General features: G+C 38.6%; 1 protein-coding gene across 3 annotated transcripts in view; it reads right to left on the bottom strand.

The window, feature by feature from the left end:
- Positions 1 to 13,918, bottom strand: part of CDH2 (cadherin 2) — a 253,945-nt gene that overhangs the window by 64,211 nt on the left and 175,816 nt on the right. For all 3 annotated transcript variants that reach the window (XM_055235439.2, XM_055235441.2, XM_055235440.2), the window contains 4 exons: positions 5,969 to 6,106; positions 5,124 to 5,309; positions 2,569 to 2,822; positions 988 to 1,130 (listed from right to left, as the gene is read on the bottom strand). In XM_055235439.2, the coding sequence (XP_055091414.1) occupies positions 988 to 1,130; positions 2,569 to 2,822; positions 5,124 to 5,309; positions 5,969 to 6,106 (721 nt within the window). The remainder of the gene's footprint in view (positions 1 to 987; positions 1,131 to 2,568; positions 2,823 to 5,123; positions 5,310 to 5,968; positions 6,107 to 13,918) is intronic.

The raw sequence follows: 13,918 nt of genomic DNA, 5'->3' as shown, positions 1-13,918 counted from the left end.
CACCAAATTGAAGCCTGCTATTTTTATTAAGTACCAACATTCATATTCATAGTTTAATACTGAAAATATTTTAAAATATAGTTGTGGTTCAGTTTTGAAACCATTAATACACAATAGGAATACTTAGTTGAGTGGTTAGTTCGTGTCAGCCACTGTTTCAAATGCTTCATATATACGTAGAAGTCATTATATCTTAGTTAAAACACTAAGTTAGGTGCTGATACGTATCTCTATTTAACAAAAAAAAGGAAAGATATATTTAAAACCTCATGCCAATCCCACAGATTCAAAGTGGGAAAGCCGGAGTCTGCACCTGGGGGTCCTGTGGAACTCCAGAGCTTGAAGTCTGAAACACACATCATACTGAGAGCTAACAAAGCAAAATAAGCCCCTCATCAGGTTTACGAAAGTCCCCTTTATATTACATATCTGAAAAAAGTCCTTATCTATTAATCTTAACCAATTAGAAACCAGCAGAGACTCAGAAAGGAAGAAAAGAAGGTGTTACATATGTATTCTAAAACCCATACCCTGAAGCTCACTACTCACTTATCTCAATTTATGCACAAAATTAAGTTTCCTAGCCCATGGCAGACAGAGGCAGAGAATTATAAAAAGGAAGACTGATAGAGATGCATATATGAAAGGCAGCAAGCAGAGTGACTAGAAGATATAAAAAGAGCCACTCAAAAAACCCAGTGTCTACAGCCACTGAGGATGGACTTAAGGCATCAACATGTGACAGGACAATAAGATAACAAAGGTATGTCTACATGAACGGTGGATGGACATCAAGAACCGTCATTGCAAAGACAGTGAAGGATGTTCCAGAACACCCGTGTGAAATGATAAAGAAAAGCTGGACCTCAAAATTATAAAAGTCAGTTTTCCAGGCAATTGAGTTTTGTAGAAAACTTTAATTCCTGAGCATGCATGATGAGGATCTACTGTCTTTCATCAACATACAAGAAAAAACAGCGAACATACCATTATCAGAAGCAAGGAAAGTAGCATTATATACATTGTTTTTCACATTTGGTGATTCTCGGTCCAAAACAGCAATTGTAGTTATTTGTCCATTCACAGGATCTATTTTTAGCCAATTGGCAGGATCAGATAATTTAGTGTATCTACAAAATGAAAGTGAAGTAAGTTTAATTTCTTTTTATGAAACTTTAAAAAAAGCATATTTTACAAGTTTAGTTCCAAATGCAACTGGCTCATTAACTTGCATTTCTGTAGATGATGGCTGGAAATACAGCTTTAATAGGAAAAAGTATTTTTGTGACAGTGGTATTGGGAGGCACATAAAGGTTGTGTTTGGTCAGGCATGTAGGGAACATTCTACAAGTGTCTGAGGGACAAGACTAGGAGCACAGTCTCCCTAATGTGGGTTAAAGCAGATTGGAAAGGTATCATTTTAGGTGCTTTTCCACTTCAACAGATATCAATGGTTCAGGTAAAATAGCTTGAATATATTTTCTAGATAAGCAGTAGTCTCAATGTATAGGAGTTAAGAGAAATTATAATAGAAATTGAATACTGCATCACAGAACATTCCTAAAACATTTTAACACTTTATCATGGCCAACATGAAGCCACACTGGAGAGACCACCATAATCCCATTCCCACTTGAATCTTTCACACTGGGCCAAGCCTCAGATCTATACCTTTGCAAAGAAAGTCTTACAGTCTTGAGTCTGAACTGGCAGATTTATCAGCTTACATTCCTTTTCAAAATTTGGAGTGGGGATTAACTTTTAAAGATTAGATAACCAGTTGGATTGGAAAAGGTATGCTATGTTTGGAGAGGTAAAAGTTGTAGGATTTCAATACATCTATTATCTGGCTATTTATTAATAGTTATCTTGATTTCAGTGAATAGAGAAATGGAGAACATTTAACATTTAATAAAAGATAACAATAGAAAGTTATCTTTTAGCAGCAGTTCTGTAAGAAGTTTAATGAAATATAAGTTCATTTTAAAAATGATCATCACCAGCTTTGGAGAACAGTCGCATGGGGTGTGCTCTGCCAACCATCCACTCCCTCATCAGGAAGGATAAATTAGATTTTGCTGAGTTTGGAAATCTTTACAGATGATAGGTTTTATAAGTCCAGTAACTACTGTACAGGTAAGGGATGAAAATAATTAACTCTTAGATCCTGGTTTGGGCATAAGCTTTCTTTCCTTCATGATGCATGGAGGAGAGATAAATGTTATAAGCCTCTGAAAGTTCCCTGTGGAAACTTTTTGTGATGTTTGGCATAAAGGCACAGGCTAAATAATTTTAAAGTATTTTTAAGTAAAAATGGCAGATACAGGGAAACAAGAACAGCTTTTTCTTCAAATAGTAAATCCATTTTAATATGGATACAGATATCTATTTATATCTAATATAGTCATTGACTTACTGAGAAGAAAATTCAAAAAATTTTAAATTATCTTTTAATAAGTAGTTTTGATTGCAATGAAAATTTCTCACTAAAATAGTGAATCTGATAAATTTTATGCACAGCATAGAACATAAGTAAGCTACAAAAACACTACAAACAGCATTTCATACCTAATATTTTGCTGCATATATCGATCTGGGTCCTGAGCAGTGAATGTTGTCAACATGGTACCGGCATGAAGCCCTTCTTCTTGGCGAATGATCTTAGGATTGGGGGCAAAATAAGGGTTTTCATTTACATCAATAACTGTAACAGACACGGTTGCAGTTGACTGAGGTGGGTGCTGAATTCCCTTGGCTAATGGCACTTGATTTTCTGCAGCAACAGTAAGGACAAACATCCTATTTGTTTCAAAGTCGATTGGCTGGAAAATAAAAGGGAAGCCATATTTTTGCAGGAAATAAGAATGCTTGCATTCTGTAGTTTATTCCTCTACCAACTCCATTTCCAAAAAATTAGTTTCTTCATTCACTACATAATAAGGTTCCTCTCAAGTTTCTGGAAAACATGCATTAGCATGGTCACTTATCAAAATATTTATCCCAATTTAACCTAATTATAAATCTTGAGTACTTAAAAGATTTATGTTCACAAAACAGTGCACATGATTACTGCACAGATTTATTTATTTAGGTACATCTAAAAACTTGATTATTCTTAAGAATAGCATTGTTGACTAGAAATACTAAATAATATAAAGTCAAGTGAGAACATGATGGTCTAAATGTATACTCTCAAACATTAGTACAAAGATCACTCCTCACCCAGGAAAGCTTTCATCAGTCTATGATGAATTGAAGAAAACAAACCAAAAATCAGAAAATGTAATTTTTAAATACAGCTAAACTTATTTGATTTAAAAGTACCTTTCATAATTTGAAGTACACATTTTGCAGTACAAACATGTATACATAATTGCAAACACACCTTTTAAAAATAATACTGTTGGTAGGTGGAAGAGATTTTTCTTTTCCTCTTAGCAAACTAAAACTCTGCTGTCTTCTGGAATATTTCTGGGTATTTTATTGGTCTGTAAAACCCCCAAATTTAAGAAAAACACTCTAGATAAATGCAATGCACAAATAACCCTTCATGTAAATATTAACTTCCAAAGTTCACTGAATCCTGCTGTCACTAGAAATGTTACCAGGAGTCAAATGACTAGACTGAACATTCACTCTTAATTTCCCTTGTTCACCTGCTAATAGAGGTGCAAATAAGCATTACTGTGCAGTAATAACAGGAAAAACAAGAGCATTAAGATCTCTTAGGCTCATAATTGGTAGTCTAAGAATGATCAAGAGGTGATGCTCATTATCAGCAGAAACTGCACCAGTTTCCTACCCTAGACCACCTTTTAAAATCTTCACATCTTTTTTTTCTCTCTAAATCCCCAATTCAACATTCCTTTCTCTAGTATTTTAAACAAGACAGAAAAAAAAGCCAGAAAGTTAAGATTGCAATATTTAGAGTGATTTCACTAGCCACATGAAACCTTCCCCTGATGTAACATTTATGCTAAGGGGTATATGCACAGTTCAAAGTCCTTTAATGTGTTTGAAGCTCATTTACTTCTCACAACACTATGACTAACATACTGTTATCAGCCCCTTTCTGCATGAGAAACCTAGAATTTACAGTCGTTAAACAGCTGGCCACAATCGCACAGATATCAGGAGCAGAGCTGGGACTCTAACACAGACAGTGGACTCGAGTTGGTGCTTTTGATCACTATGTTCCTTCTGAGAGTTTCCATTCCCATTCCATTCTACTCACGCATCTGCATAATTATTGGCAACTGGCACTTTAGCACATCTTTCTATGTAAGGTCAACATTTAGGTTCACTTACAAATCAAGAGTGCTTAGGTGGGAGGCAAAGAAGTAAATCTCTTTACTGGATGGCTAAAAGGAAGGGATGTTCACTTTAACAGGCTTTTCCATTATAGCTATGCATTTATTATTCTTGAAGAACATCCCCTTGGCTTCTAGCATTCAATTGTTTTGTTTGGTTCTTTTTTGACCATAAGATCAGAAGAACCAATTTCTTAACGTCTCCGAAATAGCATTTAAAAACAGCCATGCAAATGCAAGAGCTTTCTAAAATGCAGGCTTTCTTCTTGCCTACTCATTACATTTTACTTCTATGGCTTTTCTGGTTTGTTCACTATCTGCCAATATTCTAATAGCTGTAGACATGAAAATAGCAGGTGTGAGGCATCATTCTTAATAGCTATCAATGGTGATCAAAACTTCAGAATGTGATGTATCACGAATATATCAACTACACTGACAGTTAATGTTGTTCAGGCCAGTCCTATCCTCAGATTGGTAAAAACTGTCCAAACTGATTCAAAAACAATCATCAAAACTCTCACAAAATTCTCACTCAAAACTCTCATTCAAAAACTCTCACAAAACTCTCATCACAAAACTCTCATTCAAAAACCCTCATATCAGTGATGATGTGAGAGTACTAATGTTGGCCTTAGCCTCAGCATAAATTAAACAGTAAGATATAACCTCCCAAATATATATCAGACCCACATCTGGAGATGTCTGAAAGAAAAACGTCCTAAGTTTCCATTGCAAAACAATGAGTGGGGGCCATATATTGGTCCTTGCTGAGCAGCTGTTGGAGAGATCAGTGGCCCGAGGAACACTTACTTTGACCACGGTGACTAACCCGTCGTTGCTGTTTGGGTCGGTCTGGATGGCGAACCGTCCAGTAGGATCTCCGCCACTGATTCTGTACACTGCATTCCAGGCTGGTGTATGCGGTTGATCCTTATCGGTCACAGTTAGATTAGCTACTATGATGTCTACCCTGTTCTCAGGAACTTCACCATAAAACTGCGAGAAAGACAAACCTCAGTCAGAGGAGCAGCATGGACCACTGAAGGACAACTTGTCTTGATGACCACACCGTCCGATTTTACTGCCCCATTAAATTTTTATTATCTACACTAAATGAGGAGACTGATAATGCAGGTAATCACAGCATTTATGTCTGACTTTAAAAATACTGTAACATTTTTCAGTAGTCCAATTTTTTTCCAAATTACCTTACAGTTTCACTAATATTAAAATCAGCATCCACTTGTGAGTCTCTGGGTGATTATGGTGGGGTGGGGGAAAGAACTTGTCTGTGCAAAATGATTTTACTTCAGATATGGATAATTATATGCTGACAAAGTAGCATAGATCAGTCATGCAGCTCATGCACCTGAAAATATTCATAAGCATTTTGTTATAACAGCACAGTCTTTTTAGGACGTGTTTTCCAGGCAGCTTATTTTAACGACTTTAACAGTGGACTTGAAGACTACGAAGAAACAAATTACTTGGATGCCTCATGTAAGGCCCTGATGACAGAAATGTCCGAGTTAGCAGCCATGCTACTATTAGGTGAAGCAAGTTCCACCTCTATTTAACACATTTATTATTCATGACCAACCTTCTCAGTAACGAACTACAGATCCAAAGTTGTGTGAGTGACAGGCTGTACTCACCGTCATGGCAGTAAACTCTGGAGGATTGTCATTGACATCTGTCACTGTGATGACGGCCGTGGCTGTATTTGAAAGGCCGTATGTGGGATTGCCTTCCATGTCTGTAGCTTGAATTATTAACGTATACTGTTGCACCTTCTAAAAAGACATAAAGATAACAACTTAAATGAAACTAATTCCTCAAGAAGACATAACAGTTGTTCTGTAAACGGCTCTTTATAATGCAAGGAGAGCATGGCATCATTCATTCTGATTAACATGACTTGAAATTTCCCAAGTGGAGTTTCCTTTAACTTATGAAGCACAGGTCTGGTCCTTGTCTAGAGAGATTTAACCGTGTATATTCACCTCCACTGGCAGAAAGGAATGCACTGCAGATGTGTGAAATTCACAGCTAAGCTGAAACCTCCATCTGGTTCCAACTTTTGCCTTTCTTCACCAGATTGTGATCAAGCATTCAAGTCATTTGGTTTGTATTTACTTTCTTGTATGTTAATTTCTACCCGGTTTAGGATACTAAAAACAATGAAGAATCTTAAGACAGGGAGAAGAACACATATATAATTCGAGAAGTATATAAGCTTTCCTTTTATATGTTCTTACATATATTCTATTATTACAGGGTAGATGCAATATTTCCCCTTAAATTCCATTAATACATATGATTCAAAACCATATAGAAGAGATATACAGTATTCTTAAACAAAGTCAAAACTTGAAGGGTTTACGTTTATTTCCATAGTCTTCTAACAGGGCATATATTTGATAATTGCATATTCAACGGATTAGGATTTGGGTATAACACTCATTGTGTCCAGTGCTTTAAGCACAGACCTACAATGGATATAAATATTGATACATTTACATGTAGATGATTATTATTATTAGACAGGCATCCACTACTTTCAAATTCCAGGTTGACTGTTTTAAAAGAGCCAAATTAAGCTATAATATATCTAAGAGAAAATGCTGAGATTGAGAAGTCAGGCATTTGCTGAATAAGTTTTATATTAGGAAAACCTAACTTTAAACAATATCTAAAATCATTTGGAATCTCTGTGGAAATTGGCACAGATAGATCAAAAACAGTGACCATTTTCATAAATGTTAAAACATTCTGAACAACAAAATCCACTACATACAAAAATAAACTGTCACTGCAAAGTGCAGTTTTCCCTGTTTCTAAATATAGCTAACATTGTGAATGGCCGTTCTTAAGGGATTTCTGGAGCTTAGATAGAACAGACACAAATTGTAGCTTTTGATTTAGTTGTCGGGGGAGGGGCAAAGAAAAGAAAGGAGTAGGAAGGAAAGCCAAACCGCCCACATTAGATTCTAAGTCTCTGTCTGTTCACCCAAATGCCAATCTCTAGCAGTTATTTATTTCAGTTATTTTTTGTCTTCCTAAAAGAGAAAACGTTACACTTTTTTGAATTAAAAAACACACATGCAATAAGAAATAATGTTGGTTGAGTCATTTAATTTTTTCTTAACCCACAGTACCTCACTATAATGTTAACATAGGCTAAGGGCCAGGTGTAGTGGCTCATGCCTGTAATCCCAGCAGTTTGGGAGGCCGAGGCGGGTGGATCATGAGGTCAGGAGTTCGAGACTAGTCTGGCCAACATAGTGAAACCCCGTCTCTACTAAAAATACACAAAAAATTAGCCGGGCGTGGTGGTGGGCACCTGTAATCCCAGCTACTCAGGAGGCTGAGGCAGGAGAATCACGTGAACCCAGGAGGCGGAGGTTGCAGTGAGCCGAGATCGTGCCACTGCACTCCAGCCTGGGTGACAGAACGAGACTCCATCTCAAAAAAAAAAAAAAAAAAAAATGTTAACATAGGCTATAATACTTCTTCAGTTGGTTTCCTTCCCCAGTTAGAAGTGTCACTTCAGCTTAATGCTTTCATGGTTAGTGAGAGAATTTTGCAGGACATTCAGTTCAGCCTCCCAGCTGAAAACCATGAAAATAAAAACTTTTATGACTTTTGAAATGTCAGTTTTGTTAGCTGCTATTTGCAGAAACAGATGAACATTCTCAAAAAGAGAGAAAAAAAAGGAAGCTTATTTTTTAAGAAGTTAACTCACATAGGTATTATATGAAGGTATAGTTATTTCCTAATGTCTAGTGTACAAAAATCTCCAGAATTATGTAAGCATAATACATCCAATAATTTTCCATTGATCTGCAATATTGGAACTAGTAGCTAATACTTGAAATTTCTTATTGCTTCAAGCTAGTCTGGAAATTTTAAATTACAAAAGGACACTTGTTATTTCCAAAGTACAGTATCTCTTCAAATAAAAAAAAATTCCACTTGGTAAATAGTAAATAATGTCACCTCCATTTTCAAATGCCTGATTGGTAAAACATTCTTATATTTAGTAAGGAAGCCTTGATAGCCTATGTTTTAGACAACTGAACTGCTTAGAGCTTCTTACCTAATTTGGTCATTGGGCATCTGGTTGTGAATGACTGACATTTAGATTCCATAAGGGTTCGACTTCCCGCTCTCATAGTACCTCAGCTGATCAAGGGGATTTTGCTTGAAAACTTCTCCTCCCTTCCTGCTCTATATGGAATAAAATCCAAACTCATCTGCTTGCTGTCAATCCTTCCCTCTCTGAAACTCGCCTATTTTACAAAAGTGATTCCTCCCATTCGCTTACCCCACACCTGGAGCTGTTTTGCATTTATCTTCAAATGCCCTGTCATGATCCTATGTCATTGCATTTGGCATTCTCCTCTGCCTAGACAAGTGGATGTTACCCAGAGTGAACATTTTGGGTTGTCACAACTAAGGAGTGCTTAGTTGTGACAACCAAACTCAGTACCAACATCTAATGGGTAGAGGCCAAGGATGCTGCTAAACATCCTATGATGCATAAGACAGGCCTCATAACCAAGTAAAAATGTCATAGTGTCCTGGTTGAGAAACCCTTGCCTAGAATACCATTCCCTTCATTCCAAGCCTGCCTAACACGCGGCTTAAAAGTCGCTTTGGAGATGACTTCTGAAAGTCCTTGAGGAAGAGCTGTTTGTGTCCCCAGGACAGAGTCCTCACAACACACCCCATCACTGTTTATAGTTTATATGGCTGTTATCAGTCGTATGTCTGTATCTGCCTCATTGTGCATGTGTGTGCATACAGAGACACACATACACACACACACAAGTGTCCCAAGGGCCCTTGCTTTGTTGATGCTTGTGTCACTGGCATATGGCACAGTGCCTGACTCGGAGTAAGAATTCCACAAATGTTTCTGACTTGGTGGATGGATGGGTGAATGCATAAGAAACCTTGGGTTTTGCATGATCTTATTTCAGGTAAAGAAAAAACCATCTTCTATTCACATGGATAGCTATAATTTACTTCTTAAAACCCATACTGGGAGCATAAACTAGCTCACCTTTTCCCAAAACCACAGTGATTCATATACAATAGTCCCAATTCTAACATTTCCTCATACTATGAGTCACTTCCTATTTATCTTGACGTTAATTTCCCTTTTTAAAGCTTAATTTATTGTAAAAGTCCCATAAATGGAAAGCTAGCATCACTTATCATAAATATGACAGTAAAAAATAAACATGATGAAATTATTAGATTCTGGCAGTCTCTACTTGATGAAGTAGCACCTGAAAGGCTGTGTCCGCTTGCTGTCCTAGAGGCTTCTCTGCATTTACCAATTAAAATCTTACGCACATACAGCACAATTTTGAAACACTGAACTAGAGTGACATCAGTGAATGAGGAGGTGAGAACATTCAGTCATTCATACAGCAGACATTTAATGAAATGTCTTCTAAATGCCAGGCAATGGAGTATTTACTTGGATAAAACAGTGACCAAAACAAGATACAGCCTTGCTTTCACTAAGTGATGGAGGCAGAGAGTAACGGATCACAGGACCATATAGAGCCACCAAATGCATGAGTGCAAGTCTAGAAATGGTAGGAAAAAGTAATATGAAGAACCTTCAATAGTGCATACCAACTATCAGGTTGGTGCAAAAATAACTGCAGTTTTTGTCATTACTTTTAATGGCAATTACTTTTAATGTCATTACTTTGAGTAAAAAGGGAAGAACTTGAGGACTAAACAGATTGCAGGTAGAGGGACAGCAGGGCACGGGAAAGGCAATTAAACGACAACCTTGAGAGACTGAGGAGAAGGTCCTGGTCACATGAAATAGGAAACTCATCATAAATCACAGGTTTCAGGAGACGACAGATTTGCCTCTAGATAAATTGGGTTGAGGACAGAGAGTTGAATAATAATGTCACCGAAACTTAGGAGGGAAGTATAGATTTGTGACTCTGTTCAAATTCTTTTCTTTTGAGACTGAGTCTTGCTCTGTCGCCCAGGCTGGAATGCAGTGGCGCAATCTCGGCTCACTGCAAGCTCCACCTCCCAGGTTCACGCCATTCTCCTGCCTCAGCCTCCCGAGTAGCTGGGACTACAGGCGCCCATCACCACGCCTGGCTAATTTTTTGTATTTTTAGTAGAGATGGGGGTCAAGATGGTCTCGATCTCCTGACCTCGTGATCCGCCCACCTCGGCCTCCCAAAGTGCTGGGATTACAGGCGTGAGCCACCATGCCTGGCCAACTCTGTTCAAATTCTTAACTGCTAAGCCCCAGTTCCCTCATCTGTGAAATGGGACTAAAAGTACCATCTACCTTATAAATGTGGTCTTTCTTTTGTATACATACTACATGCTGGCACTGTTCCAAGGGCCTTGATTTAAAAACAAAAAACAAAAAACAACTTTTATTGAGTTTGAGCACTATGTGCCTGGCACAGTGCTATGCACTATGCATTATTTCAGTTAGTCCTCACAATAATCCTATGAGGCAGGTGGGGTTTTGAAACCCCACTTTACAGATGAGGAAATAGGCTTAGGAAGGTAAGGGAGCTTGCCATGGACACCCAGCCATAAGAGGCAGAGACTAGACTTGAATTCAGGTATGAGTCAAGAATCTGTACCATTAATCAATCCGCTACGTGAGTGCCCTCTAAGATGGTAAGAGTACTGCACACGTGCAGCATGTGCACAGGTCAAGTGGGGAAGCAGGTGGGAAGCCGGACTTCAAGTGGACGAGGAAGGAGTGGAAATATTTTTTGTTTGTTTGTTCGTGAGACAGGGTCTCACTCTGTCACACAGGCTGGACTGCAGTGCCACGATTACGGCTCACTGCAGCCTTGACCACCCAGACTCAGGTGATAGGTGATCCTCTTACCTTAGCCTCCTGAGTAGCTGGGATTACAGGCATGCACCACCATGCCTGGCTAATTTTTTATAATTTTAGTAGAGACAGGGTTTTGCCATGTGGCCCAGGCTGGTCTCAAACTCCTGGGCTCAAGTGATCTGCCTGCCTCAAGTGCAGGCTGCCCCTTGGAGAAGACTGGTGTGGAACTCAGGGAAAGTATAGTAACTTAAACATTTCTTTAAGATTCATGTTCAGGGTAATGAGACAAGGAACATCTGCCCCACTGGATGCTGAGAATGGGAATCTAGATAAACTTTCTGTGTAACACAGTCTAGATAGAGGTATGCAGAGACTACTGTGGGTGATCAGAGAAGGGATTGAGAACTGGCTCTCAGAGGGTAAGGATTAGCCTGTTATGTAGGAAAAGAATATTTAGGTAGAGGAAACGGGAACAGAAGAATAGAAGACTCCCTATTTGCACAAGGACTGCGTGTGGTTCAATGAGTGGTTGGGCACCATTTGTATGTGAAAGGCAAGTAATTCTGGGGGGTTAAGGAGGGTTTTGGGGCCAAGGTCACAGAGGGTCTGGAATGCACTACTAAAAAGCTCTAACTTCATCCTATATGGCGTGGAGAGCTATGTTACCACAGCGGAGACCCAGCAGGTTTGCAGATTATGAAGCAACCTGTAGAGAAAGGAAGATTGATGACACAACAGAAAACAGGAGAACACCCCTTCAGGATGGAACTAGGAGTTGAAGGCACAAACAGAAAGATTATTAGGTTTGGAAAACAGGAAGTATTTCTTTCATCTTATGAAGAGGAGTAAAGGTGATAGATAGTGCTTAGCCAGGAGATGCTGCTGTTGCTGTTCATGATGGCAGTGGGGAAAACATTAGCTCAGATTTATTAGGCACTGTGCTGAATGCTTTTTAAAATGCTTTTAAATTTATATATATATATATATATATACACACACACACATATATACATATATACACACATATATATATACATATGTATACATACATATATATACACATATGTATATATACATATATATATATATATATATATATATATACACATACTTTTTTTTTGAGACAGGGTGATATGGTTTGGCTCTGTGTCCCCACCCAAATCTCACCTTGAATTGTAATCCTCATAATCCCCATGTGTCAAGGGTGGAACCGGGTGGAGGTAACTGCATCATGGGGGCAGTTTCCCCCATACTGTTCTCATGATAATGCATGAGTCTCACAAGATCTGATGGTTTTATAAGCGTCTGGCATTTCCCCTGCTTGCACTCTTCATTTCTCTCCTTCCGCCCTGTGAAGAGGTGCCTTCTGTCATGATTGTAGGCTTCCTGAGGCCTCCCCAGCCATGCGGAACTGTGAGCCAATTAAACCTCTTTTCTATCCAGTCTCAGGTATTTCTTCATAGCAGCATGAGAACAGACTAATACAGAGGGTCTCACTCTGCCACTCAGGCTGCAGTGCAGTGGTGCAATCACGGCTCACTGCAGCCTTGACCTCCCAGGCTCGGGTGATTCTCCTGCTCAGCCTCCCAAGTGGCTGGGACTACAGGTGCACACCACCATGCCCGGCTAATTCTTGTATTTTTTGTAGAGATGGGGTTTCACCATGTTGTCCAGGCAGGTCTTGAACTTCTAGGCTCAAGCTGTCCACCCACCTCAACCTCCCAAAATGCTGTGATTACAGGTATGAGCCACCATACCTGGCCTGAATGCTTTATGTGTCATGTTGGATAATTCTTAAAACGGTCCCATGAGGTAGGTAATACTATTATCCCCATTTATGGATGCAGGAGCTGAGGTTTCAAGTTAATACACTGAAAGTCAAACAGCCCATAATAAGCAGAGCCAGAGTTCCAACTGTGGGGAGCAGGGGTGAGTCTTTGGCAGTCCTGCACAAAAAGGGCAGAAAATGGACATGAAGTGGAAAGGCCAGGAATACTACCAGCAAGTAATGTCACAAGAGGACAGATGGGAATAAACGCTGAAGACTGGGTAATGTGGCAAATACACCTTTAGGTCTGGAGAAGCTGAAGAATTAAAACTGAATTTTTAAAACCTGAAGATTAAAGAAAAATAAAAAGCTGAATCTCAGTAAGCATTTCAATGATTAGGAGTTCAATCACTTAAAGGTGTCATACATCCTGAGAGCAAGAGATCACACATTACTTTTGACAGAAAGGAAACTGTGAATTCTAATAGAAATAAAAGAATTTCAAGCGTGCACAAGGCCTGAAAAAGTCAAAGTAATTTATCCCTGGCCTCAGGAAGAATTATCATAAACCAACCGAGATAGATACATTTTTTCTATGTTAAATGACTTTCAGGAAAGGAAGGTTTTCCATAATTTTCCCTAGTAACTCATTGTTGTGTTTAATAATTTCACTGTCAAGAAGCTATTTCTCATACTGTATCTAACCCATAATTCTATAGTTTCAAATCCATTTCCACATTAGTTTCATCAAGGGGTAGTGAACAGCTTCTCTATCCACTGGAAGATAAACTTAACGACGATTATGGCCTCACATCAGGCTTTCATCCTCTAAACGAAATACAGTCTGATTTTTAAACATGGTTGGTCTGTTTTAGTAAAAAGTATCTTCAATTTTCCACGCCTCTTTCTTTCCACAAAACAGCCAGTCTAAATGAGACAGGAATATTACCGTATGAAAACAGGATGAAGTCTCATTTCTGTATCTCA

Source organism: Symphalangus syndactylus, chromosome 1, assembly GCF_028878055.3.
Source record: "Symphalangus syndactylus isolate Jambi chromosome 1, NHGRI_mSymSyn1-v2.1_pri, whole genome shotgun sequence".
Taxonomy (NCBI): Eukaryota; Metazoa; Chordata; class Mammalia; order Primates; family Hylobatidae; genus Symphalangus; species Symphalangus syndactylus.
The sequence above is the reverse complement of the archived record's forward strand: the minus strand, read 5'-3'. Positions and strand labels throughout refer to the sequence as shown.